At 35.6% G+C, this 26,568-nt stretch overlaps 4 protein-coding genes across 7 annotated transcripts; 2 read left to right on the top strand and 2 right to left on the bottom strand.

The window, feature by feature from the left end:
• Positions 1 to 93: 93 nt before the first annotated feature.
• Positions 94 to 11,299, top strand: LOC113673119 (DNA repair protein Ku70). Its single transcript, XM_027189481.2, has 22 exons — positions 94 to 397; positions 701 to 802; positions 949 to 1,023; positions 1,130 to 1,177; positions 1,350 to 1,404; positions 1,819 to 1,915; positions 2,551 to 2,629; positions 3,649 to 3,672; positions 3,976 to 4,059; positions 4,752 to 4,828; positions 5,080 to 5,163; positions 5,712 to 5,808; positions 5,996 to 6,058; positions 6,265 to 6,316; positions 6,963 to 7,051; positions 7,177 to 7,305; positions 7,758 to 7,869; positions 8,275 to 8,358; positions 8,851 to 8,928; positions 9,299 to 9,411; positions 10,068 to 10,157; positions 10,726 to 11,299. Exons 1-22 carry the CDS (start codon positions 308 to 310, stop codon positions 10,837 to 10,839), a joined length of 1,836 nt encoding a protein of 611 aa, XP_027045282.2. The 5' UTR covers positions 94 to 307; the 3' UTR covers positions 10,840 to 11,299.
• LOC113673118 (testis-expressed protein 52) lies at positions 10,992 to 13,368 on the bottom strand. The gene has a single exon (XM_027189479.2). The coding sequence runs from the start codon at positions 12,477 to 12,479 to the stop codon at positions 11,757 to 11,759; it is 723 nt and encodes a 240-aa protein (XP_027045280.2). The 5' UTR covers positions 12,480 to 13,368; the 3' UTR covers positions 10,992 to 11,756.
• Positions 13,369 to 13,380: 12 nt separating this feature from the next.
• On the bottom strand, positions 13,381 to 21,934 carry LOC113673123 (PHD finger protein 21A). Of its 3 annotated transcripts, none has more exons than XM_027189489.2 (13): positions 21,681 to 21,934; positions 21,258 to 21,290; positions 21,075 to 21,140; positions 20,230 to 20,289; positions 19,666 to 19,917; positions 18,786 to 19,034; positions 18,176 to 18,227; positions 16,868 to 16,947; positions 16,152 to 16,337; positions 15,489 to 15,638; positions 14,957 to 15,035; positions 14,485 to 14,588; positions 13,381 to 13,762 (listed from the first exon to the last, which is right to left on the bottom strand). In XM_027189489.2, exons 1-13 carry the CDS (start codon positions 21,732 to 21,734, stop codon positions 13,661 to 13,663), a joined length of 1,467 nt encoding a protein of 488 aa, XP_027045290.2. In that variant the 5' UTR covers positions 21,735 to 21,934; the 3' UTR covers positions 13,381 to 13,660. The 3 variants fall into 3 exon arrangements, with proteins under 3 accessions (XP_027045290.2, XP_089040124.1, XP_089040125.1); XM_089183998.1 differs by having other exon boundaries at positions 18,786 to 18,983; positions 21,681 to 21,909; XM_089183999.1 differs by lacking the exon at positions 15,489 to 15,638.
• Positions 21,891 to 26,517, top strand: LOC113673105 (nuclear pore complex protein Nup50). 2 transcript variants are annotated; one of them, XM_027189465.2, is made up of 6 exons: positions 21,891 to 22,001; positions 22,198 to 22,244; positions 22,832 to 22,874; positions 23,650 to 24,190; positions 24,810 to 24,900; positions 25,578 to 26,517. In XM_027189465.2, the coding sequence occupies exons 1-6, from the start codon at positions 21,933 to 21,935 to the stop codon at positions 25,942 to 25,944; spliced, it is 1,158 nt and encodes a 385-aa protein (XP_027045266.2). In that variant the 5' UTR covers positions 21,891 to 21,932; the 3' UTR covers positions 25,945 to 26,517. The 2 variants fall into 2 exon arrangements, with proteins under 2 accessions (XP_027045266.2, XP_027045265.2); XM_027189464.2 differs by having other exon boundaries at positions 23,647 to 24,190.
• Positions 26,518 to 26,568: the final 51 nt, after the last annotated feature.

Here is a 26,568-nt window from a genome sequence, read left to right as displayed (position 1 = left end):
TCTTGTCAATTACCTTTCTGCCTGAAAAGCAATGAACTGGGAACGAATACTTTTTGCATACCTTATAATTCTCTGTGTCGCTTTATGAAGCTTACACAACAAAGTAAATCGGTTTGTGAGTTGGGAAGAACGCGGGAATCTGCCCTATCTTATTTTCTCACCGAAAGTTATTATTATTTTTACTAAAGAACGTTTGCAAATTCTTTCTTGACTTACTTTTCTGTCAAGAAGTATTTTTTCTTCTAGTTTCTGGCCCAAATTGGACCTGAATCAGAAATATTACCACAATTGCCCTGTTCTGACTAATATGTCACATTGGTCTTCGACATTTTGGGGGAGCACTGCGGGTTTACTCGGCGAGGACGATGAAGCAGAGGCTGGCGATGCCGAACAACAAGTACGTATATGTAAGCATAGGGGGTTAAAGTGTAATTGCTGTAATTTGGATGTTGCTATGCAAGTGGCCAGATCTCATGAGACGGGCGTGTTTAAACCTGTAAATTAGAAGAGGCGCGGGTTCGTAGGGATGAGAGGGGTGGTAAAAAAAAATACCCTATCTTAACGACGTTCATTAATTTCATTAATCAACTTAATTCTAGACACTTCTAACGTTTCTTGTAAGACCTTAGAAACTGCTCCTTACCCCTTTTTGATTCCATTAATCAGCTGGTGAAACCTAGAAATTATTTTGTTTTGATAGACATCCTGGGATAACAAAGACAGCCTTATATTGGTAATTGACTGCTCAAAGGAAATGCTTCTATATTCCAGAGATGAGATCCCTTTCCAGTTGTGCGTAAAGGTAACTACCTTGTAACATCATCATACAAAAATATAAATAAAGCTATTTGTTACCCAGAGAGCTTCTGAATCGATTCATTAAGATCATGATAAGATTTATCTCAAATGATTTTTAAGCCTCTCACTAATTTATTTTGCTTTATTTAGTGTGCCATTAGCATTCTTAAGCACAAGATCATTAGCAGTGACAAAGATCTGATAGGTGTAGTGTTCTATGCAACTGTAAGTACAAGGGAAAAACTTATTTTTTGTCTTTTGTTTAATAATCCACTTTTTCTCTGAATTGGTTGGCCTCAAAAAAATGATTTTATTCATTTTATTTTACCAGGAGAAAAGCAAAAATTCAAGTGATTTCAAGCATGTTTACATTTATCAGGTGACTGTTTTGACCCTAATCGTCAACATGCAAACATATCTCTTTGGATACTTAATTGCTGTTAAATGTACTTTTCATCAAAAATCGGTGAAAGTTGTCAACTTAGGTATAGCTTTTTCTCTTATTACTACAGAACATGGTCTTAAATCATTATTTTACCTCCTTTTTGTAGCAGCTGGATCTCCCAGATGCTCAGTGTATTCTTGACCTTGAAAAATTTCTAGAAGGTTAGCAAATAAAGTTAACCCTTTTATCCATAAGAGTGATTAGCATCTATTTTCTCCTCACAATATCACCTCTCAGTTGAACATCCAGGTCATGAGAATAAAAGAAATGATTACCTACTAAAGTAGCTCTTGATTGTTAAACAAATTCCTCTTGTCAACACCATGTGAAATGTGTCAGTAAGAGTATGGAGAATATGCACACTGATATAAAAGTGTAGAGGGTTAATGAATCATATGTAGGAATGAGTAATGATGTAAAGTTCTCTAAAAAGAACTTATTGAGGATTGGTATATGATTTAATTCTGTAGTAGAGCTATGCATTTGTTGAAAGAAATTCCTGAGTTTTGAAGAATCTCTTCCCCATTCAGCATTTCTGTCACCTTTAACTTCTGATTTATCCATGGGTTTTTCAGATGACAGTTGTGATGACTTTGGAAACACATTCGGACATAACAGTGGATTTTCTCTAAATGATGTTTTGTGGACTTGTTCCAATATGTTTTCAAATAGGTAAATAAGGCATAATGCAAATGTTGACAGAAAAAGGATTTAAATAGTATTTTTATTGCAAATATTGTCAGATGATACCCAAGCAGTTACACTATCTGGCAAAGCAAGAAACTTTCTTTTCAGCTCAGTTGTTCCTTCAGACAAGTGCAGTGTTTATTTTTACTTGTCCCAACCACAATCCTACATGACGGAAAAAACCCGATAGCAACTGGGTAAGAGGTGAAATTTGCATAAAAATCAACAGCCACATTTCAAGTACCAAAATCAGACACATGTAACTTACCCAAACTGATATTTAGTTTGCCATCTGTAAGCAATACTTATCTTTATGGACAGCAAAGATATGTAATACATTGAACAATGATTTATTATACTTCAGAAGTCAGGTAAAAGAAAACATTTACTGCTCATTTCTGTGTAGTCTGTTTAGACAAATGAAATCATGATAATTTTTCTTGTCCAAAAAGAAATGTTTGCTGTCCCAGATGTTTGGATGGCCTTAGTTTCCTGCCTGGCTATTATTAAGTAAAAATAGCCAATAAATCAGAAGTCAATATTGAATACTCTCACCCAGTTTATGTAATATCTCCTATTTAATTTTGGTAACAATCCATTGCATGTATTTTTCTTTTCAGTCGTCAAAAAAAAGGCCACAAACGAATCATGTTATTTACCAACAATGATAATCCCCATGCTGGGAATCTTGCTCTCCAAGTAAGATTTTTCTTTTTTTTCCTATTTTCATTTTTCCTGTTGTATATGATCATATATTCTTATCATCCAGGTGAAGGAAGCCCTGAATAGATGGTGGCTATGGATGAAGTTTTAACAACCACAGTGGAATTAATTATCACTTGACCCTCATGATGACTTACTGTCAGCTTGTCAAAATGTTGGTCACTGCTACCAACAACAATCTTTTTTAGGACAACCTTCATTTGGATAGTCAGACTGCACAATCAATTGTAACTCCTGGGTTCAAACTATTTACTGAGGCTCTTTTGTTTTGCTCATGCAAATCTGTTTGATTTCGTAGACATATACATACACCTTACATGTTGGTTTAGCATATAACATGCCAAGATATTTTTAGAGTTGAGTAATATTTTTCTGACCCTGGTCAGGGAGAGGAAATATACGAGCAATGAACAAAATGCCTGTTTGCATTATATCTAAACCATAGAATAAGGGATTTATTATTCCACCATTGTTTCATTTTTTTAGTATATAATTTTTTATGGACTTTTAGTTAGGGAAATACATGCAATGGTCTAACTGAACTTAGTATCCATGAAACATGAAAACATTGCAACATTAATCAAAATCATGGGAGTGTTTTTGTGACTAACAAGAAAAACTGATGCCCTTAGAAGTGTGTTGCTTTAAAGATCAAGCCTAAAAAATAGAAGAGAACCAAAGTTTGGACCATTCAATGCAGCCATTTTGTTGCTCAGCCTTCCCTCCATATTTTCACTATGTTCTACAGTGTAATACTGTGGTATATTTTGCACATCCGGATGTCCTAATTTGGTAAAATGGCAAATTAGTGAAATATTGTAACCCTCATGACCCTTTACACAGCTTCTGAGTTCGAATGTCAAATTCTCTGTTATAGATGATGCATTAAAATATTTTTGTGGGGAGAATTTGTTTGTTACTAAGTTATGGAATTGAAAGGATCAATGGTGATCGATTTAATAACATTGATCTCCTTTCCTCTAATTCTTTTTCAGAGACAAGCCAAGACAAAATCAAGAGTAAGATTTTTTTTTGATACAATCATGTATTTCTGCTCACCCTTTCATTTAAACCTTTCACTCCCAAGATCTCATTAGTAATTTTTTTTTACTCTGCTGTACAATTTGTATAAGGTAAGTTCAGAGTTGAATTGATATTTTTCTCTATTCTCATCTTTTTGATATTGTATTGATATTGTAAGGAGAAATTTTGTCTGACAGTCACTCATGAGAGTTAAAGGGTTAAGTGGTTGCATTGTAGTTCCAAAGATAATGGTAACTGATATTGAAATAAAAAATGTAATGTAGATCAATTTATTTTAGGATTTGAATGAAATTGGTATTGCAATCGAACTGATGCACATTCAGCCTCCAGATCATGCTTTTGATTCAAGTCTTTTTTACCAGGTACATTGTGGTATTTGTACTATTAGTGTTTATTTTAAGATGCTATTCACATAACTTGGATTCCCTTTCCTCTTCACCCAGTTAGTTGTCCTTAGTTTGAATTAAAGAGAGCCCAGCTTCTTCTTTTATTTTAAAGTTGCTGTCTTCTTATTATCAAAATGGTGGGTTGTTGATAAATTCTTGATATGCCACTATATCACTGTGGGAGATGAGGTGGTCTAATGACAGTAGACTAGACTCTGGGTTGAGGGATTTGAGACCTGGCTGGGTCAATGTGCCATGTCTTTATGCAAAACTCTTTACTTTCACAGTGCATCTCTCCACCCAGGAGTATAAATGGGTACTGGCAAATTGTCAGGGAAGCCTGATGAAATGCTGAGGGGGTCACCTTGAGATTAAAAGGCATCCCATCCAGGGAGGAGTAGTTATACTTCTGGTCACTTCAGGTCATGGAAACTGGGATAAGCTTGTCACTTGGTTTGCATACTATTAACTGCGCTTTGAATCCAAAGGTCTGAGGTTTGATTACTCACAGAGGACTCATAATTTTTTCTTTTTCCCACACTTGTGACAAGACAAAAACATCTTTCTCCATTGCTGAGTTATTCTGACTGCCTAGAATTGTTACATACAGCCAAAGTTTCAATTTTTTCCTTTGTATCTTTACTTTGAATGATTTGGCAACTGCTCAGGATGTAATACAAATGGATGATGACGAGGGAGGGATTTTGCCAGATCCTGCTGAGAAGTTTGAGGAACTACTAACCAGGTGACTTGTAAAGAAAATTTCTGTTGAATTTAGTTTTCCTGACAAGTGTTTGACTTTGATATTAACCCATTGACTCCTAAAAGTGGCTAGCATCTAATTTCTCCTCATAATATCACCCCCTGAATCAGGCATTAAGGTCATGAGAGTAAAGGAAGTGGTCATCAACTGAAGTAGCTCTTGATTGTTGTCTGGAGAAAATGATTTGAATTCTTTTTTTTTTTTTTCTTTTTCTTTTTCATTCCTTGTAACAGAGTGCAAAAGAAAGAGCATAAGAAAAGACCATTAGCAACTCTTCCATTTATGCTGGCTGATGGAATTGAGCTTGGAGTGTCTGTGTAAGTTCCTGGTTATGCTGTGGTTGAAGCTTACATCCTACTTGCCCTTGTTATCGAACCTCTTTTACAGAGACCATAAATATGATGAAGTTTAAATTGAATGTCAAGGAAGGATACATGTCTTGTTCATCTGGAATAAAAGGAAAAATGAGTCTAACTCATTGTTCAGGTCCTGTATACCAATCAACTGGTACCTTAGAAACTCTTATTAACTGAGGTTGAGGTCATTACTGTAAGTTGTGGACCACTTTTTTTTTTTTCACCTTGGACTTACGGCACCTGCATTCCATAAACCTTAGCAAAAATGATTAAGGTTTTGTAACTTACAGTACGGACTGAGAAAACAAGGTTGGTAAGGTAGTTATCATATCTCAGGGTTCAAATGGAGGGAGAAGATTTCACTTTGGACAAACTTTTGAATTGGGCGGGCCTTACAGAACTGTGAAATACCACCAACTAAATTAACCAATCACAGCACACAATATACTTATTTAGAGATATAATTAGTAAGTTTATTTCAATTCATATAATTTGTGTTATTTTTACAGATACAATCTTTGCAGACCAGCAACAAAATCCAGTTATGTTAACCTAGACAGTCATAAGAATGAAGAAGTGAAAATACACACCAAATATATATGTGTGGTGGGCTTTTTTATGCACTTTGCACTGAAATTCATGTAAAAATACTTATTTCTTGCAGTTAACATGAAATATGATATTTGTTTATGAACCTCATTATGGATTATATGTTAAATCAGTTGTCAACGCTTATCTTCAATTGAAATTTATTTACAAATCTTCAGTTTGAATTAATCTTACCTTTCTTTAGGATACTGGCAGAGATCTAATGCCAACAGATATAAAGCTTTATCAGATGTTTGGAGGTGAAAAAGTATGTGAATTTTGTTTTTTGTTTTTTCGGTTTGTTTGTTTTTTTCTTGGCGGGGGGGGGGGGGATGGGTCAATAATTGTTCAAAAAAAAGGGAATTTTGTTTATTTCCTTAAGAAATTATTATCAACTAGACATTGCAATACACTGCATTGTTTTATCATTGTTATATTTGTGCAATGAGTTTTAGTCCAATTGCTGAATTTCAGGTTATCTTTGAGAAAGAGGAGGTGGCAGAAATGAAAAGCTTTGGCAGCCCAGGTAATTTCAGTTACAAATTTCCAACCTGCATATACAAGAGACTTGTTTCCACTAACCAGATTGCTTTAAATACCTCTTACTAAGCAAAATCAAGTTTGAGGTCCCTACTATAAGTTATGGATCAAGTTTTTTCAGCTCTGATTTATGGCCTGCATGTTTTGTGCTTGGGCCATAAATCAAAGAAGGAAAAAGGAGGCTCCATCACTTACTGTGTGGAATTAGAAAAGGAGGTTAACCCTTTAAACCTTAAGAGTGACAAGCATCCAATTTCTCCCTACAATATCACTCCTGAATCACACATTAAGGTCATGAGAATGAAGGAAATGATCACTAGGGAAGGAATCTTTTGATTGGCAAACAAATTCTCCTTGTCAGCACCTAGGAAATGTATAAAGAACAGTGCGACGAATAATATGTTCACTGATGTTAGGGTGTAAAGGGTTAATGAGATAATAATTATATTTATGGGCTCAAACAGAGAGAGAAGATTCCAATTCAAATAAACTTTTGAATTTAGTGGGCCATACAGTGAATTGTGGCCCGCTAAATTGACCAATGATAGTGCATGTACTAACTGAGAGTTATAATTGTGGCTTGTAATTTCTGATTCTTGCATCCTTTCTTTCTCCTTCACAAACTTTTTCAGGTCTTCTCTTAATGGGGTTCAAACCAAGGTCATCACTGAAGAACTATTTTCACCTCAGACCAGCACAGTTTCTTTATCCCAATGAAAAGGTAGTGAAATAACATTTTTTGTAAATTTGGCTGCAGAGATGTAGTAATGATAAACAATTATTTCTCTTGAAATATTAAAGCACAGAATGTTGACAAGAATGTTTTTTTTTCAACTCTATTTTCAGAATATTTCTGGGAGTACAACATTGTTCTCTGCACTTCTTAACAGAAGTCTTGCTAGAGATGTGATTCCAATATGCCGGTTGATTCCAAGGGCCAATACTGCTCCAAGATTTGTAGCTCTACTCCCACAGGTGAGAATTGCTCTGGCGATTAATTAACTATAATACATGTACCTCACAAAGAAGAAAATTATCTTTGGGTGGGACATTAATTTCCTTTTTTGAACACCATCATCAATTGTTCACAATTTGAAATGATATAAATTTCATTTGACCTGAAAAAATTCACCCTTTTAACTTGCTTTTTGTCTGCAGGTCAAGTGACATTTATCCCATTTGAAATTATGATCAGATTCCTCTGAGGGAAAGAGGAACCCTTTAAAAAATTTTAACTTGCTCCCAACATGAGGCTTTGTAGCTCAGATTGTAATAGTACCAAATTAATATCTGGGAGGTATAGTTCCAATCCTGTTGTAGCCTTATTAGTTTTCTGAGCTTTTAAACTGCATAGTTTAAATTGCAGCACAGCTGAGAGGATCATTGCATTTCTTGATTTTTTTGATTGTCATGTGTTTATGTTACAGAAAGAAGAACTGGATAAGCATAACAACCAAATTACCCCTCCTGGATTTCATCTAATTTTTCTTCCATTCACTGATGATCTTAGGAAATTGAAATATGAGGAAACTCCTGAAGGTATCAGGGTTTGTCAGAATTGAAACAAAGTCAAAAAAACCTACTGAGAAGATATTTTTTTTATGGTAAAGGTTACAACCTACAGGCATCAGGGTGATTTTTACTTGAGATTTGAACCACACAGTATTGTTCTAGGAGCCTCAAGGTTTCTTTTCCATGTCACCTTTTCACCTCTTGTATTTACATTTGTTTCAATATTGTGTATCAATATAATAAATAAAATGGTAAAAGTGAAGAACAGTTCCCAAATATTTCTTGGCAATTCGTACTGTGATGAAAAAGTATTGTTTTATTAGAGATAGAGCACATTTTTCTAATCCATGATTATTACTGGTGATAAGTATTATTTCAGTATAATAATCATGTAGCCTAAATTTAGCACTTTTGTTATTTCTTTAATTTCAGCCACTACAGAACAAGTGAATAGAGCCAAGGAAGTGATCAAGAAACTCACATTGGGATTTGATTGCTCAAATTTTGAGAATCCTAGTAAGCTTTCAAATTAGTGGTCTTCATGCAATTATAAAGTAAATAACAGGAATTTTGACTTTTAACATTTTGGTATTTGTTCTTTTTTTGTATGAGGCAATGTAACTGAACTTTTTACCAGTCAAATCTTTACAACATCGCATAATAATGTTATTGACAATGGATGGCCTCTTGCTTAGTGGGCACAGTTAGAGGTTCCTCTAAATTGTATGTTCTGTTTTTTTTGTTGCTGTTGTTGTTGTTGTTGTGTTTTTTAATATAAATTAATATTATTTAACTCATTAACTCCCAAATGTGTATTCTCTGCTCTACCTGCTACACATGTCCTTGTAAATAAGGTACAAGAATTTGGTGTTAGATCAAAATCATAGCAACTTTTACCTGATAAGTTTGCATATTCTCATTACTTTTTTGCTGGATAATGTATGGATGCCATAGGGAGAAGTTATGTGTTAACCACCTCTGTGAGTTAAAGGGTTCACTTATTTACAGCCCTACAGAAACATTACAAGAACCTGGAGGCATTAGCTTTGGATAGAGATGAGCCTGAAGAGGTTATTGACTTAACAGGTGAATTATTACTCTCATATTGATTTATTCTCACAGTAGAAGACAAGTAAGTCATCAAGTAAATAATTTATTGTTTTAATTTGGATTGTTTAAAATTTTTAGTGTAAGAGTCAAACATTTTCTAAACCCATTACACTAAGATAACTTATGTTTTTGATAACATACCAATTATAAATGTGAAACTACAAGGGATGCAATGGAATTATGATTTAATTGCAAAAAATTGGGACCAATTGCCCTGGACAAAGTTACTGTTTTTAAGTGCACTAGGAAGGTGGTGTGGAAAGTGCAGCCCTCAAATTGAGAGAGTAAGAAACACTTCTAAGCTTTCAATACTTCATTAACAGTTGAATTAAATGTTTCTCTGTAGAACCAAAGGTAGAATCCATTGATCGCCAAGCCGGGGAAGCCATAAAAGAGTTTAAAGATGTAGTTTTTCCTGATGATTATAATCCAGATGCCAAACCTGCACCAAAGAGAAAGGTATGAAACAATTTGAAAAATGTTCTACCCTCACAGATTCTCACTCACTCCAGCTGTAGAAAGGTGGTAAAAAGAAACACACCTGAAAACAAACCAGGTTAAGTAACGAACTAAGAAGCAATTTTATAGAGAAACTGTGGTGTTGTGTCAGTGAGGGGTAAAAAGATAATTTGGTTTATCAACTGAGTTGATAAGGTAAATTGGCCATTATAAAGAGTTTTCAAAGCTGATATTTCAAGCAGTAGTCCTTTGTCAGAGCCCTTTGTTAGCCCTTCACTTTGAGAAAGAGCTAACACTAAAAATGTCAGTATTAGCAGCTCTTTACTGTGCTAATTTACATCATCAACTCAGTTGATAGTACTAAATTATTGGGTTAATCAACCCTTTCACCCCCACAAGTGACCAAGACAGAATTTCTCCTTACAATATCAATACAATATCAAACAGACAAGTGATGAGAATAAAGAAAAATGTAAGTTAGGAGATTATAAGTTGATCCAATACCAAATTCGCCAAACTAACATCACAAGAACAGTATGGCAAATGGTTAGGAGAATTACTAATGAGATCATCGGAGTTTAAGTGTTAATGATCAACACAGTTTTTTAGTGGACCACTACATTACCCTAACCATTTTCTTGGATTTAATTGTTTAGGCTGTGGATTCATCAGGAGGTGCTGCCAAAAGAACTAAAGCAGGAGATGGGGTTGAAGTTAACATGCGAGAAGAGGCACAGCAAGGCAGAGTGAGTGCCAGTAGTTGTAATAATGATAATGATAATAATGATTGATTTCTGTAATGCCATATGGATAAACCCATGGTTCTTTACAACACTTTCTTGGAGACTTTGTTTAGACTCCATTGAGCAGTTCACAGTTTTCTTAGGAAATTTTTGAAGGTGCCCCCAATTTCAAAATCAAGGCCAGACTTCAACACCAACAGCTTTGTTCCCTACTCTTTGTGAGAAGTGAGTGGGTTCTTTAATGTCCTCTGCTAACCAGCACTGAGAACATGTAGCAGACAAGGCCTACAACTTATCTTCCTTACCTGTGAAAACTAGAACATCAAAACATTTGTAGATGTCATAGGAAAGGCAGCATATTCTCTTCAGTTAATTTAAGACCCTTAGTGTTTGTCCAGTCCGTAGCTTTAACCCTTGACCTTCGCATGGCAGTCTGACAGTTAATTCTTTAGATTGTTTTGTGCTTTGTTCTTGTGTTAGCAAAACTGAGGATTTAAAGACTGCAGAAACTTCAAAGTATTACAAATCCTAAAAATTTAGTGTAACTCAAACTTGTGTTTCATGTTTTCAGCTTTCCAAGCTCACTGTCCCTGTGCTTAAAGACTTTGTTAAAGCAGCTGGCATCAAATGTGGCTCAAAAAAGGCTGATCTAATAGAAGCTATCAAAGAACATTTTGGAGTTTGATGTACAGGTTAATCTCCTTTTTTAACATCAGAGTAATTACTTCACCCAGTACTTTTGTATTTAAAGGTGAATTCCTGAGGAGAAACCAGAAATCTTTAATTTCTGATCTTCAATTTTAACTAAACAAGAAACTTTTACAACTTGTAACACAGTTGTAGTAAAATATTAGATTTATTCCCAGATGATAAATACTGAATTGGATAAAAGTAAGCTATAAATACAGATTTTGCCAATCTTTTTTTTCACTGATGTTGTGTGTTTGTTTGTTCAGCTATGACGAACCTAAAAGTGATTTTGACAAATACTAAGCTTGGAGGCCAACAATGTAAATAACTTAATTCTTTGTAATATTGAGATGGATTGCAGAATTGAGGACAACCATTTTCTCTCCTATATTCTGTGCAGACATTTTTTAGTCACCACTCAGAATCCTTAAATAAACTAGAGTTGTACTCTGTGATAATGTGATGACTATTTTGCATGAAACTAATCTGTGAAGATTCTTATTCCCTTCTCCCAATGAAAAAATCAGGATCATTCTGAGATGCACAAAAATGTTAGTGTAAAGAACTAAACTGTGGCAACTGTTCCTCAGTTCCTTTCAGGCAAGGAGAACAACATTACCCAAACTACTAAGGACTATGGCTTTAGTGATCCTCGCAAGATAATCGTCTTGCTACTGCTCACAGAAGCATTTTCTTCACAGTTTACCAATGCTGTTAGTTTATCTTGTTCATCTGTGGGCTGTTAACAGCTTGAACTTTTGGTTGTCAAATCCTTTACACAGCCATCCTTATTGAAGCTTACCTGTAGCTTTACCATTTCCTCCTCTTCCCCTTCCCTGCCTTCTGCTGTCAATCAACGCCTGTATGGAATCTTCGCGCATATGAGCCGATTATTCCTTCGTAAGCTATCCACTATCCAACGCCTCCATCGTACTGAGGCCTTCTAACCCGTAATCCATAATGCCATGGAGTTCCTTGTCTAGACAGAGAGTAAAGCGAAGTCGATGGTATCGAGGGTATTTTCCTCGGAAATGGTGAACTGTAGGACGGATAAAACGCAACGAATTGATCCGGCGACAGTAAAGTTTCCATTCGTGGATATCTTTTGTATTTTGCTGGGGGTAAAATATTTCCCTCCCAGTCTAATGGCGGTGCACGACATTCGCTTTGTACTTGTAACGTCCTTGACTGTATTTCTTGCTTTCCCTTTTTCTGCCATCCTACTATTTTCTGTGTCGTGGGCGGCAATTTCACCTCTTGCAAGAATTTCTGGTAAGTATGGTCACCGATTCGCGATGGTTTAGGGACAGACAAGGGATAAATATCTGCAATCATACCATCTGGGTACTGCGGTGAATTTCGTCCTCTTTCACGATCAGCACTGTCTTTTGGGCGAACAAATTTGAAATTCTTCCACATGTTGCTGTTGTATTTATCGTCAATTTGCTCCAACTGTGTTGTATCCAGTTGAGTGATGTCGAGCCATAATCTTTGTTGAGCCGTGTTCAGTGGTTTGTCTTTTTCATCGTGAGGAGCGTGACGAACGAAGCTGTTCAAGTCAAAAGTGAGTTCTGATGGAGACTCCTTTCTTGGTGGAAGCCCAAAAGTTGTTTTTGATCGAGAAGAAAACGCCATAACTTAAACTTCTTGAGATAATACAGTCTCCACCGAAAAAACTAAATCTGGAAATCGAATCTACGGTTACCATGGAGATTGGGAGAGCTAGAAAATTCTAACGGGGAGGACTCGAAGATGTAAGGAGCACCGGAACAATAGGTGTTTCGTACATTTCGCGATGCAGCCATTTTCTGAGTTACAACCATTTTCTGAGTTACAACCTGTCTGTTTCAAATTGACGCAGATTGAGGAACTTAGAAAAAGAGAATCGGTGAGGCTTGCAAATCCCAGTTTTAATAGGTTTTTTGCTTGGCTAACTTCAAGTGTATCCTTTCAAATTTTACAGAACTTGTGGTATGAATTCTAGTAAATCATTTCCTTTACTCCCAGTGGGGAAGCAGGTGTTGGACTCAAACAGAACGTGTTAGTTAGGCTATAACTCAAAGTACTGCTAGAGAGGTAAAATTTCAGTCCACCTGTTATCACCTTTATGAATGAGAAGACTTCTGATATCTAGTAATTAGAGTAAACACAAGCTAAATAACTGACGGAGCCAATTTGGTGCCCTCCCCCTCCCCCCCCCCAAAAAAAAATAACAATAAAAAAATAACTCTCAGGAGATTTCAAGTTGAAGGGCTCTCTTCGCGTCCTGGTTTCCTACGCTTATCTCGAGTTCTCCCAACCTCCCACGTGTTTACATCAGGCTATGTAAACACGGAAACCATTTTACATTTCTTCATTTGGATGCAGAATGCCTCTAATTTGATCTGCTCTCACAATTTTGCAACTAAAGAAGCTCTTGATTGTTAAACAAATTCTCCTTATTATCACCTGATAGGATACATAGAGAACAATATGGAGAATATAAAGGGTTAACAGTAAAGACCAAGGTACACAATTCGGAGAAACCAATCTTAAATTCAGTATCACTACGTACTTTTATTACTTTTGCAAACAACATCTGTGCTTTTCTTTCCTATTACAAAATGCAACAATCTTCTCTGTTAATTATGTATATTATTATCTACAACGCTTACAAAATGCACTGAAACATATGCGCAACCCAAAAAATAGTTCATACAATCCGACATTTTGTAGCAAATATCTTCTGATAAACAATTAACATTAACAAACCAATTTGAAAACAATGGTTTCAATAAATATTCTCAGAGTTAATTCAAGAGAAAAACTAATTCTTGTCATAAACTCTGAACAACTTCAATAAATTTAATCAATCTATCAACAGAATTCTGTGCGGATTTGTTGCTGGCTGAGAGTTCACTTTTGGCCTGCATCTGTTCCTAAGTTCAAATAAAAACAAAAGGACAGATTCTTTAAAATTTAGTTCATCTAACTATGAACTTAAATTTTGTATTACAGACTGTAGTTGGTAGTGGTGACTGACCATTCAACAACTTGAGCAGAAAGGTTTGTATTTTTAAACAAGTAGTAAGATACTTATCAAAACTATTGCAAGCGTTCCAAAGAAGCAACATATAGCTGATTTTGTCAGTATTGCCCTGAAAACATCTCAACCCTCAATGCAGATCATTAATCTCCAACTAAAAACCAAAGATGTTTTTCTTTTTTCTTTTTTTTTTTTTTGCTATGGCTGTTTATTGAGATGAATCAAAACCTAGTTATAGTTGCAGCAAACACTTTAAATCAAATACATCAAGTGGCTAAGATTTCCAACTGAGAGACAAAATTCACACTTAAATAATTTGGAAAGGTGTGTTTTGCTCATGAACACAACAATACTCCTTTCCTTGGTCTTAAGCCATAATTTTTTGTAAGTGGATGCAAAAGACAAAATTGAAAAATTGTCCAAAAGAATTGTCCCCCTCTCTACCAAAAAAAAAAAAAAAGTCCACAGCAAAACAAAAGGAAAAAAATCATTTGCACAGACAGTAACAGAGAAAAAGAAAGTTCATTTTTAAAGTCTTTCTATTCCTACTCCCAAAAGTTAAAAAAAAATTGTTTGTCCCTTGGCTGCACTCCAAAGGCCTTAAAGTAACCTTACCATGATTGCATTACTGAGCTGCTTAGCTTTGGCCTCTAGTTCAACTCTCTCTGCTTTTAACTCTTCACTTCTTTTTAAGAGTTTATTCTTTTCTTCTTCTTTTGCTAAATAAGAGGAAAATGGTGATATACAAATTAATCATATATAAATAAAACTATATGTGAGTAGACTTTACTCCTTCCTGTTTGGCTGATAATTGAAATGGATGTGTGACTTACATTTGAGCAGGGTGTGAATGAAGTTTGGAAAACACAACTGACATTAAAAATCCTGCTAATTACATGAGAAGCTGGCTCCATTACCAGTGGCAACAGGTTTTCACAATCAATAGTCACTATTAAAAATGAGGAAAGGTGGTGGTGACAGCACCATTATTTTACAGTCAATACCCTGTCACCAAACTTTTTCCACAACTCATTTACCTAATAATTGTAGTGTAATAGTTAACTTCATGGATGAATATTCTTTTTACCTGTTTTGTGAGCTAAGTATGAATGTACCACTGCTAAAGTACCAGGCCAAGGCATGGGTTCATCCTCTTTGACTCTTTCCTAAAATAAAAACAAAGGCACTGTTAACCCTTTAACTCCCAAGATCTGATTGTTACTTCTCCCCTTTAGCTGCTACAAATATCCTCGTAAATTAGTCATGAGAATTTGGTGTAAGATCAAGATAACAACTTCTACCTGATAAGTTTGAATATTCTCATGACCTGTTTGCTGGATAAAGTACACATATTATAGGGAGAAGTTTCATGTTGATCACTTCAGGGAGTTAAAGGGTTAAGTCTGCAATGAAGTTGGATGTCTGCACTCAAAATTTTTCTCAGAGGAAGTTTAGTTGATCCCTGAATGTAAAGATGCTGTTTACAGACAATAAGGACTTTTGAATAACTGTAATACCTAATTACTTCTAAAAATGAGGGTATGCATATAGCTGGATCACAAAAAGGCCTTAATTCAAACCAGCCAAATATAACAATTTTACAGAAATGTGATCCTCACCCGACACTTAGGACAAAGCCACATGCCAGGAGGAACAGAGGTTAGCGGAGGATCTAGACAGCTCATGTGATAAACTAAATTACAAGTGTCACAAAGCAGTAGTTCTCCACTCTCTTTACAGATGGCACATACTTCATCATGATTATCATCCTACAAATAAAAAGAAATGAGAATTTGTGGGGGCAAGTAAACATTTTTGGCCAAATCAATTGAATCTTTCATTATATGATTGATTGCAGGAAAAAGTGTATATGCTACAAACTTGAGCTATTCATTGTTAAACATATATACCCTTTGATAATGACCAAAAGAGTTTAAATAATGTTTAAATGTTCCTCAGATCCAATCTGGGCCAACACCTTTGGAATGTTTCATAACAAACAAGGAAATATACTTCTGATTGGAATTAATTATTTTCATAAGCAAACACCAAATATTTCAGTATTGACCTCACATGTAGGATCACTATCATTGAGAAAAAATGTACAAAATGACTGCAAGTCTTCAAATTGGTTACATGCAAATGTTGAAACAAAAAGTGTTATTGCTGAGTAAATTTATCTTCCAAACATTTTTTAAAAGGGAAAACTGAAATACAAACTTTTGTGACCCTTGAATAGAATTCCATGTAATACAATAACTATAAAATGAAAAGTTTATTACCTCATCAACTGGAGAATCCATTGTAACAAAGCGCTTATATTTAAATTTTTTGAGCTTTCCATTTTCAGCAAAACCATTAGGGACAGGTGAAGTAGGTTTTGGTGAGTTTGGTGCACTGTTGAACTTGGGAGGTCGACCTCTGCCTCTTTTAACTGGTAACATTGTTATCTTCTTAATTCGTTTGGGCTAGGAGAGGAGAAAGAAATCATGCATTGGTATAAAGCAAAAGTATGCACATATATCAAAGTGGGAAACACGAAGATCTGAGATTCCACTCCTAATGAGGACTCCAAAATTCTTCTTTGTTCCTCCCTTTAAACAATACAAATAACGTTCTTCTAGTATATACATCCTACAACAGCTAACAGTTGAAAACAAAATTAACATTCTCATCCCATGTTTTGACACACTCTGTTATCCTTATTACTAACTCCAGATATAGCCACAGATATGACTCCTGGCTCTCATCTATGTCTTGATCCTTGTTCATTTTTTTTAAAATTGGAGACATGCTCATTGTTAAGATAACACAACTCCAAAAGGGTAGCATAAGCTGATTATAAGAGTGAGCCACATTACCCCGGTAAGGATTTTATACCACAACATGAATCAGTGTATTTTGAGGCATTTAGTAGCTTAAAAACAGTGTGTTATTTACAATACAGTTCAAACTGATCATTAGAATCACAATGAATCCATTAACTCACATAACTCACCTCTGGGTCTATATCTAGTGCATTCTGTGGAGATATACAAGTACTCCTTCTTTTCCGTTCTTGTCTCTTGAGCTGAATTTCTGCCAAAATATGACAACAAAACCAAATCACTGTAAAAATAGAGAGCCAAAAGCATGCGTGTATAGCTTTCCACACAAAGTAGTGATTTTTTTTTTTCAATCATACAAAACAAATTTAAATTTATTGGCATAGAGACATCAATATTGCAATCCTAGCACCTTTGACTGCCAGTTTTATCATTTGTCAGAGGCAGATTAACTGAAATCTACATCACAAATTCCTTGTGCCATTAGTATTATGATGTTGAAACATCTTTGAATTATAATGACTGAAGCAACAGCTTGTTATCACGCAAGCTTAACTCAAAACAGGAAAGAGGATAATGTTTCCAAATATAAAACATTCAATTTCTGCCTCTCTCTACAAAATACAGTGGCAAGGTTGTGTTATGAAGCATAATAAGCTTCTATGATCACTCAGTGTTAACTGCCAACATCTTAGGATGGAACATGAATTCCTATTTTCACAAAAATGTAGTCGTTTCAACACAAAAGTAAAGCAATATTTAGTCTAATGATGACTACACTGCATTTTTGTGAATTAATGCATAGAGAAAGATGAAAAAGCCGATGGAATGTTATTGAAAATAGGAAAAAACTGGCCAACCTTAATTTATCCGTAGAAATACAAAAGGAAAGGCAAACTACACCAATAATTTACCACTAAAACTTTATCTGCCCTCAAACAAACTATCAGCCGTATTCATAACGCTTCACTTCCCATGAGCTATTTGAAGGATCCAAGCACCAATAGCCAAATACCTCTCAAAAGTGTTGAGACCACAAGGAATTTTGAGCCCTTAATTGGACACTAATACTGACAAATTACTATTTATATTCCATGGAAAAATATTGCCAATATTGCCTCTTGCAATGTACTGTATTGTAGATTTTGTTGATAATTGCATAAATAAGTTGAGCCATTATGTCCCTAACTCTTGCAAGCAGGATATTGCGCAAATTATTTCAAATTTGAAAACTTAGTTTTTCCTCCTAGAGAATAAAGAAATCTTCTGTTCATGAGTTGAAAATAAATTGGCCAACTGCATACCATTTTTACATGGAAAAAGAAGAGAAAGTGGCAACTAGCTAAGTACCACTAACAAAAGAAGAACTATAACAGTTTAACTAGAACTAAAAATACACAGAAGTATATGATATATTTTAAAAGCTTCTCATCTAATCCAAGGGGGTAAACACCTTCAAAATTCCCATTCACAGCTCTTACCAATCAACGTCTGTGGTGTAATAAGTCCAAGAGCAGCCATGAACTCCATTTTCTACATCAAAAAGAAAAAAAAAATGGAGTGATGTTGAAAGACAGTGCAGATTCATGTAAAAAATATGAATGATCAACAATTTGAAATCATATCTGATTTCCACCATGGGATAATATTATGAATATCTCCATGCAAGATAATTAAAAAAAACAGTGTTTCGAGCATATTTAGGATTAAATATGTAAAATTATTTATCAAAAGAATCTCTTTGACCTAATATGATATCAAACACTTTTAACTCTTCAACCCCTACGAGTGATAAGCATCTAATTTCTTCCGACAGTATCATCCCTAAATCAAAAAATTATGTCACAAGAATAGAGGATATTATCACAAACTCAAGATGCTCTTGATTGTTACACAAATTCTCCTTGTAAGAACCACGGGAAATCTATACGAAACAGTATGGAGAATATGCATACTGATTGTGGGGTGTAAAGAGTCGACATGAATAGGACTCAGGTCAACATTAAGTTGAGAAAATGCTTTAAAATTAAGATGAAACCTGGAGAATTAATATTGAATAATGGTAGAGCTCCTATGATAAAAATCTTGTACCTTGGGTTCAATAGTCTTTATTGCTTGTTTTCCAGTATCCTGAATTGGTAAAGAATTGCTTTGAGGAGTGGGGCGTGGCAGTATTGGCTGAAGATGATGAGTAGGGAATGGTCTTCCACCATGTCTGAATGAACTCTGAGGAGCTCTGTTATTCTGTTGATAAGGTGTGGTAATGTTGACTGAACCTTTCATGGAAGACTGAGGATGAACAGGAGAAAACATTGGGCTCATCTGCACACCGGCAATAGTCTATAAAATTCATAAAATAAATTGAGTAAGCAACAATAATAAATTGAATAAAAGGGAACTGACCAAGATCTAGTGTGAAATTGATAACTAATGATGACAATTAAGACATTGTGAACCTGGAGCTTGACCTCACTGAGAAGAGAGGGTCCTCTGTGCCTTAAAAATATAACAGCCTGCCATTCTAAACTATAAAGGGGGGTAAGTTTCTAGAGAAACTGTCATGCTGCATCAGTGGGATAGTTTCAAAGCTAACATTTCAAGGATTAGCCCTTTGCCAGAGCAAACGGAAGAATTATAGGTTTTGTGTGTGTTCATGTGAAGAAAATGGAACTACACTATTGGTGGGAATATGGTGATGAGAAAACAAGAATAAATTAGTTTGATGAAAAGTGCTCATTGATACCATGGGAATTGAGAGTGCCAATTTGAAATAAATTTATCTTTCAATCCCTCCATTCCCTCTGACAAAGGGCTGTTCCTCAAAATGTCAGCTTTGAAACTCTTTACAGTGGCCAATTTAAATTATCAACTCAGTTGATAATACTGCAATTCTAAACTACCCAATTGTACCATATTTTATTGAAACCAGAACAATATATCTTTTTTTTAATAAAGATGTAAATATCATCACCTGAGGGGTGACGAGAACCACAGGTGGTGGCTTTGGCTTTATTCTTGGGAGCTGGATTGGCAGCGGCTTATGCTGAGAGGCAACCTTAAAGGGCTTAACATCCTGTGGTTCTGTTTTGATTGACATCTCCATTTTAATGGAAGGCTCTATTTTGACCAGAGGTTTACTCGATGCAAATACTGCTTCCTTGTTGTCCGGTGAGGTGATGTTGTTTGAATGGTTATCACTTAGTGGTGATTTTACATTGTTTTCCTACAATTAAGAAAAAAGTATTTAGTTATCTGTAGGAAATAAGAAAAAGCCTTGCAAATGACTTAAAGAATTTATTGTGAAAACTGTGAACCATACATGGAATTCCATGAAGTTGAAAGTTATCGATCAGAGCTTAGAGTTCATCAAATAAACCCAGCCAAAACAAAAGGAAAAGTGCTCAAAGATGCTTGTATACATGGGTCTTCAAAAGGAAGGTGTGAAAGCAAGACAGCAAAAGACAACAACAAGATATAGAAGTTCTTCATGAAGAAAAACTGTGAAAATTATCTAGTAACATTGGCTTCAACTCACCTCCCCCCTAAATTCTGCTTTGTTCATTAATTCTTGCCTCAACTGCTTCACAACATGACTCTGCAAAACAGTTATTAATAGTCTAATGAAAATGCATCAGAACAATATCAACTAGCTAGTTTCAAACAAGAAAAAAAATGTCAGAACCTTGAAAGTGAACCCTTTACTTTTTATTTCCTTCCTTTCCCTTATTCTTCTTTTCTTTTTTCAAGACAACACGAATTCCCCAAATTAATTCTTGTTCAAAGTATTGTTGTTATCATATAAGATCAAAATATTTTTGGAAGCTAGAAAGGGAAAGTCTAAATAAGTTTATTATCTTTGAAACTATAACAGAGGTAGAGAGGAGTCAAAAGTGACAGAGGGTCCAAAATGGAACAAAACAAATTTTTAACAGATGCAAAAAACGTCTCACAAATTGACACTCCACAGATACGAAAGCATCAAAATGTATGATCTCACTTCCGGTTCATCAGAGCATTGATCAACAAAGATCATGAACGCCGTAAAATCGTAGCGAATCGAAAACATGAAACGCTATTAGTTAAATCTTGTAATTCGAGCGTTTTGCGACAACTGTAGTAAAAAGAGAGAAAACAACAACATTACTTGACTTCACGACAAAACATTTTTCCTTGGCTGTGTCCACACCTGTAGCAAGTCCCACGGGACTTTGTCGCTTTTTGATTGGCTCCTATGAGCATGAATGCCCTGCATTTTAATTTTTCACCACCCTCTATGTCTCAGAGCAAAATCTCCTTCCTACATTTGCATGTGATTTTTTAATGGCTCTCCTTGCCACTTTTTTGGCCCTAAATAAACTCTCCTCTACGCCATAAACCTACCTGTTGTTCGCTTAAACTTGTAATATGGGCTTGAAGACTCTGTAACTTTTTCTGAAGGTCGGGATTCTGTAAAACAGAGATATCCGTGTTTGAAAATATTTCTCAAAAACTGCGTCGACGGAAAACAATTGAAACCCAACACACTGAAACATTCTGATCAAAAGAAGCGAAAATATATTTTACCTGTGGATCTGTCTTTATTTGATGAATAAGAATCTACAAAAATTGAGAGAAAACATCAGTGAAATCACAGCCAAGAACGAAACTCGAACCGACCGCCGCAATTTATGCATTTACTAGAAGTTCAAGTGAACTAATGGGGAGGTATACACAGCAAAATTGATTAAATATGTACCGTGTCGCTCGTTCGAGTTCGAAGAAATTCGCGGATTCGTTTCGCCGACAGAATACCCATTCTAGACCAAGAATGCTGTAATACGAACTACCATAATATTCTCTGTTCGAACCTACGGCCTATAACAGCCTGACGTAAATGAGCATTCGGGTAGTTAGAAAATCGCAAAAACCTTTTGCCTACCTAATCTGCATGCAAAACACTTGTGGACATAGTTTGTCAATCGCACTTCCGAATGGAAAATAGCCTACCTGGTGTTGCTGAAGTTGGCTTTTCAACTGCGACTGCAATTTCTCCAACTCCATCAAGCAGCGAGGGCCGTTGTTTGCGGGGATTTCTCGTTATCTATGAAAGGTTGAACGGTTAAGGGGTACCGTCCACGGGTCTCTGAAGGGAACTGAAATGACCAAATACGTACAGAAGCGAGAGAGCGCACTTGCAAGATCCCGGATGAAGGGTGCTTCTTGCTACGGCTAGAACGCGCATGTGTAGTGCACACCAAAATGGCGAAGAGAGGCGCGGACAAGGAGCTCACTCAAGATAACTGGGATCAGGAAGAAGACGAAGAAGAAGTATTTAGTCTATTTTACATTTTTATGTTTTTTTAACATTCCTCATAGCTATGTTTCTGTTAGGTTTGTTTTAGTGGCCCGAGGGCCGGTTACAAATGTACATTTGTTGCCGGCGTGGCGCGCAATTTCCTTAACCACTAAAGAACGTCAAATTACCAAAGTTCGCTCATGTTACTTAAACGTTGTTATTTGACAGGTTGGTCATTTCAAAGTTGCAACTTCTGAGGATCTAAGCAAGAGGAAGTGAGTAAAGAAAATAAAGTTAAAATAAGACTTGTGTTGTGCAGTAACTGCCCATTTTGTTGTTGAAAATCTGTTTTACTGAAGGTTTTTGAGTTACCGGTAATGTACTTAGTAGACTAGGTAAAATTTCCTATTTTGTTAATTTTGTATTGAACAGAGCTTTTATCTTTTCAGTAAAGAAAACAGTTCAGGACTAACCTACAGTTTCCCTCTTCAATACACACTGTAGCAGTATCATTAGATAGTGCTATACCATTTATCATCTTGCCTCTTATCTTTAATCCTTTGACCCCTCTGAGTGACTAGCATCTAATTTCTCCTTGCAATAACATCCCTGAAGCATACATTAAGGTCATGAGAATTTAGGAAATGATCACCAACTCAAGAAGCTCTTAATTTTTCAACAAATTCTCCTTGTCAGCACCATAGGAAATTTATGGAGAACAGTATGGGAATATGCACACTGATGTTGGGGTATAAAGGGTTAAAGTCATGAAACAGGCTAGTGAAAGCTATTTATACTCAAGCTTGCTCTCTGTCAAAAACTTTTAATTATGCATCAGTCCTTATTGTTGTTTTGTTATCAGAATAATCAAGGCTAAACGATGTGTGAACACTGCGGATAATCAGGTACTTTGTATTTTAGGAGTAGATCTGTCAGAGTGCTCTCTGGCAAACTCTTTGATGTTTTTATGTATGTATGTTTTTGTTTTTTTGTGTGCAATATTTAGACAAGCTGGCCCAGTTCAGCTCAAAGCTGTTTAAATGGGGGCCAGTAGAAACAATAACAAAGTTAGACCAAATCACCAGGAGCTACGTTCCCTAATCTTTGTGAGAAGTGTGTGTGTTTTTCAATTTCTCCTAGTGGATAATCTGTACTTGGACTGTAAGTGGTCCACATAGATAAATTACAGTTAGTCCAACATAACTTATTATACCTCAACAGCAGGGTTATTAAAAAGATTTTGAGTAACAGAAATGTCATGCTGTCATGCTTCCATACTGAAAACTGAGCGGCAAGCTTAAGTGATAGCTGGCATGTTTTTCAGATTTGATCATGAAATGTACCATTTGCCAGCTTATTTTATCAACCCTTTCTACAATGTTGTTGTTAGATTGATAGTTAGCCATAATCTGCTGGAAATTAAGGTGGTACCTTACCCGGTTTAACAAATTTGTTTGCTGAACATGTTGTTAGAGTGATCAGCATCAAATTCCTGCTCACAATATCAGAGCAATTAAGGATCATGAGAATTAAGGAACTGGTCACCAAAAAAAAATTTGCCAACCTTAAAACAATTTTCACAGTAATTGCTGTAAGAAAATGCATGGAAACCACAGAGCAAGAATTTATATCTTGACTATGGGGCTAAAGGGGTACAATTAATTGTTCTTGTTTCAGCAGGGTAAAGGGGTTTTCCAAGGATTCTCTGGTTTTGGCAGTTTAAATAACAATGCCACAGATTTTGGAACCAGCACACCTGCCACCAAACCACTAACAGATTTCTTTAGTCTGGCCTCAAGTTCAAAAAATATGTTCAGTGGTTTGAACAAGCCAACAACAGAAGCATCATCCAGCAATCAAAATGGCTGCAAATCTAACTCATCTGAGGAGTCAAAGACAACCAAAGCTCAGGGAAGTTCCTATGAGGATAATCTGAAGGCCCTCAATGAAAGCATTGTTGCCTGGATCCAAAAGCACCTTAACACAAATCCATTTGTTGATTTATCTCCAATTTTCGATGATTATAAGCAACACATGAAGAACATTGACTCAAAGTTTTCAAATTCAACAACAGCCGCAGCAAACTCATCATCAACAAAGTCAGTGACATTCAGCGCATCTTCTCAACCTGCAGAGAGCTCATTTTCACCATTCAGTGGTCCTCCTCCTCCTCAAGCATCACAAGAAACACAAGGAAACAAATCAAATACTTTAAATACAGGTGAGAATAATTTATTTTGCATAATCTGTTTACAATGGATTTGCTCCTTAGGGGGTCACTGGGTATCAAGAACTGCTTATCTTACAAGTCACTATCCCATCTTTTGTGCAAAACAACTCAACAGGAGTCCTTTAACTTTCTGCAGTGATATCTGGTTTTGGAATTTAAAAAAAAAAGATATACACTGGTTGTTGGTTCTACCCCCACCAAAGTGAAAATGGTATAGCATTACAAAGATTGCAAGAGAATGATATGATTTATCAAGCATAGAGATTTACCATAATCTATTTCACTCTGAAGCCAACAGTGATCCTTTATCTTGCCCATCATTGACACAGATTGTATTTCAACAGAATGTTAGTGCAGTAGTATAAATCAAAAGTCTATAAACAAGATGAAGTCTTTGCTGCAATTGATTTAAAAGAAATCCAGTCAAATTTAACTCCCCTGCTCCCTGTGCCTTTGCCAGCAGGTTTGCATGAATATATCCTTTACTATTTGGAGTGAATAGGGCTTCAATTTGTAAGTACTGTGGTTGGCTGAGTGCTGTCATACTCTTTTGATGAAGCTAGTTTTATTATACAACTAATTTTAGAGATTTTCTGTTGTTTAATTGTAGAAGCTCCAAGCTCAGAGACGAGTGCTGCAGAGAGTCAGCCTGGAACATCAGGGGAAGAGAATGCGGAGGAAGAAGTTCCTAAACCAAAAAGGTGATCAAGTCATGAATAGTAGAATATCTCAGAGTGGAGTAAACTTCTCTTTTTTTTTGTTATGAAAAGGTTCTTCTTTTTAAGAGGTATTGTTTTTTTGGTCTGTTTGGTTACAGACTGTTGTCTCCTATGATACTGTGAAACCCTATTAGGACTCCAAGGGAGTCATAAAGTGTGTGAATCAATATAGATTTGTATAAACTGTGGTGTTTAACAAGGAATTACAGCCCTTAGAATAGCCATAACTGGACATTTGTAAATTGACAATAGTTTTTACATGTGTTGGATATTGCCAATTAGCTACTGTCGCATCACTGGCCTCTCATGACACTCTCTCAGGTTGATGAAAAAAAATGCATTCATCATTCTCATTCAACTGATGAAATAAACTTTTCTTGTAAGTGAAGGTCAGTGGTGTTTAGATAATCGTGTTTTAATCTATAATTATCTCACTCATTCCCTGCACTCATGCATGAGTTTTCTAGTTGAACATTCAAAGAGAAATTCCACATCACACATGTTTTATTCTCTATCATACCATATCTCTGTTTCATCTTTGTTTAAATGGTGGAGATTGTTGCTTTTTTGTTAAATGTTGTTTTTGTAAAATTGGACTTGACCATATAGACATTATCCCTGACTAATAATGTGTTATTTTTGCTCACATTTTATTCCAGTGTTGTGGTAGCTGAAGAAGGGGCTTTCCATTCCATCAGGTGCAAGCTATTTTTTAAGCGTGAATCATCTTGGGTTGAACTGGGAATTGGGATGCTGAACTTGAAGAAACTTGAAGGAAAAACTCAATTGCTGGTGCGGAATGATACAGCCCTTGGAAAAATAGTGTTGAACGTGTATCTGGCAGAAAACACTCCAATCAGTAGATCAGGGAAGAACAATGTAATGTTAATATCTGTTCCAAATCCGCCACTCTTCTCCAAAGATGCTGAAGGAGACAACAGCAAACCTGCAACATATTTAATTAGAGTGAAAACGAGTGAAGATGCAGATGAACTTTTCAAAAAAATGGAGACAAACAAAACTTAAACAAATTAACAATGCTTACTTTTTGATACAAAGTGGACAAAGTTTGCACAGTTTTAAAACCTTTTTTTTTTTTTTTTAATACACTTGGCATCACAAGATGATTGCCTTAGGAAAGAGCTTATTTTTAGTTGTAGAACAGGCCATGAATAAAATTGTTAATTTGAAAAGTCACTTTGGAGAGTTGGGCTGAATCTTCATGTCATTTTGAGTGTCACATTAACTTTCCAGTCAAAAGTTTTTTTTTTTTTGTTTATCATGTGTAAAATTTTACTTTTTTCTGTGTATCAGTTCAAGTGCACTTAAAATTTCTCCAATTTTGTTTCCATGTAAGTGAACCTGATGATGTTGTGGAAAAGAATCCATTATAATTCAAGCATTTTTTCATTGATATTTTAATTTCATCCTCTCTGAAGTATTCTTTTAATTTAAAAATAAACTGAGCTTTTTGATTATTTTGTTTTTTTTTCTTATGTATTTTGTAACTACCATTTGACATTGGCAAGTGCTCTGAGAACAGGCACCCTTGTATTTCTAGTGCCTAGTTGCTAAATTAAGTTATTAGTCACTAGAAAAGAGTGAGTTGGCTTGGTAGGAAGCAAAGTTAATTCTGATCCCTGGCAAGGC

Source organism: Pocillopora damicornis, chromosome 10 (assembly GCF_964200805.1).
Source record: "Pocillopora damicornis chromosome 10, jaPocDami1.2, whole genome shotgun sequence".
Lineage (NCBI taxonomy): Eukaryota > Metazoa > Cnidaria > Anthozoa > Scleractinia > Pocilloporidae > Pocillopora > Pocillopora damicornis.
Note: the sequence above shows the minus strand (reverse complement) of the source record. Positions and strands in the feature narration are given on the sequence as shown.

Excerpts from the sequence above, each read along its gene's own strand:
- LOC113673119 (XM_027189481.2), top strand. The coding sequence starts at position 308 with ATGTCACATTGGTCTTCGACATTTTGGGGGAGCACTGCGGGTTTACTC. Across the intron at positions 4,060-4,751 it reads ATTCAAGTCTTTTTTACCAG|GATGTAATACAAATGGATGA; the intron begins GTACATTGTGGT and ends GCAACTGCTCAG. Across the intron at positions 5,164-5,711 it reads ATTGAGCTTGGAGTGTCTGT|ATACAATCTTTGCAGACCAG; the intron begins GTAAGTTCCTGG and ends TTATTTTTACAG.
- LOC113673118 (XM_027189479.2), bottom strand. The coding sequence starts at position 12,479 with ATGGCGTTTTCTTCTCGATCAAAAACAACTTTTGGGCTTCCACCAAGA.
- LOC113673123 (XM_027189489.2), bottom strand. The coding sequence starts at position 21,734 with ATGGAGTTGGAGAAATTGCAGTCGCAGTTGAAAAGCCAACTTCAGCAA. Across the intron at positions 20,290-21,074 it reads CAAGTTTAAGCGAACAACAG|AGTCATGTTGTGAAGCAGTT; the intron begins GTAGGTTTATGG and ends ACTGTTTTGCAG. Across the intron at positions 16,338-16,867 it reads CACTAGATATAGACCCAGAG|CCCAAACGAATTAAGAAGAT; the intron begins GTGAGTTATGTG and ends CTCCTCTCCTAG.
- LOC113673105 (XM_027189464.2), top strand. The coding sequence starts at position 21,933 with ATGGCGAAGAGAGGCGCGGACAAGGAGCTCACTCAAGATAACTGGGAT. Across the intron at positions 22,875-23,646 it reads TGAACACTGCGGATAATCAG|CAGGGTAAAGGGGTTTTCCA; the intron begins GTACTTTGTATT and ends TTCTTGTTTCAG. Across the intron at positions 24,191-24,809 it reads ATCAAATACTTTAAATACAG|AAGCTCCAAGCTCAGAGACG; the intron begins GTGAGAATAATT and ends GTTTAATTGTAG.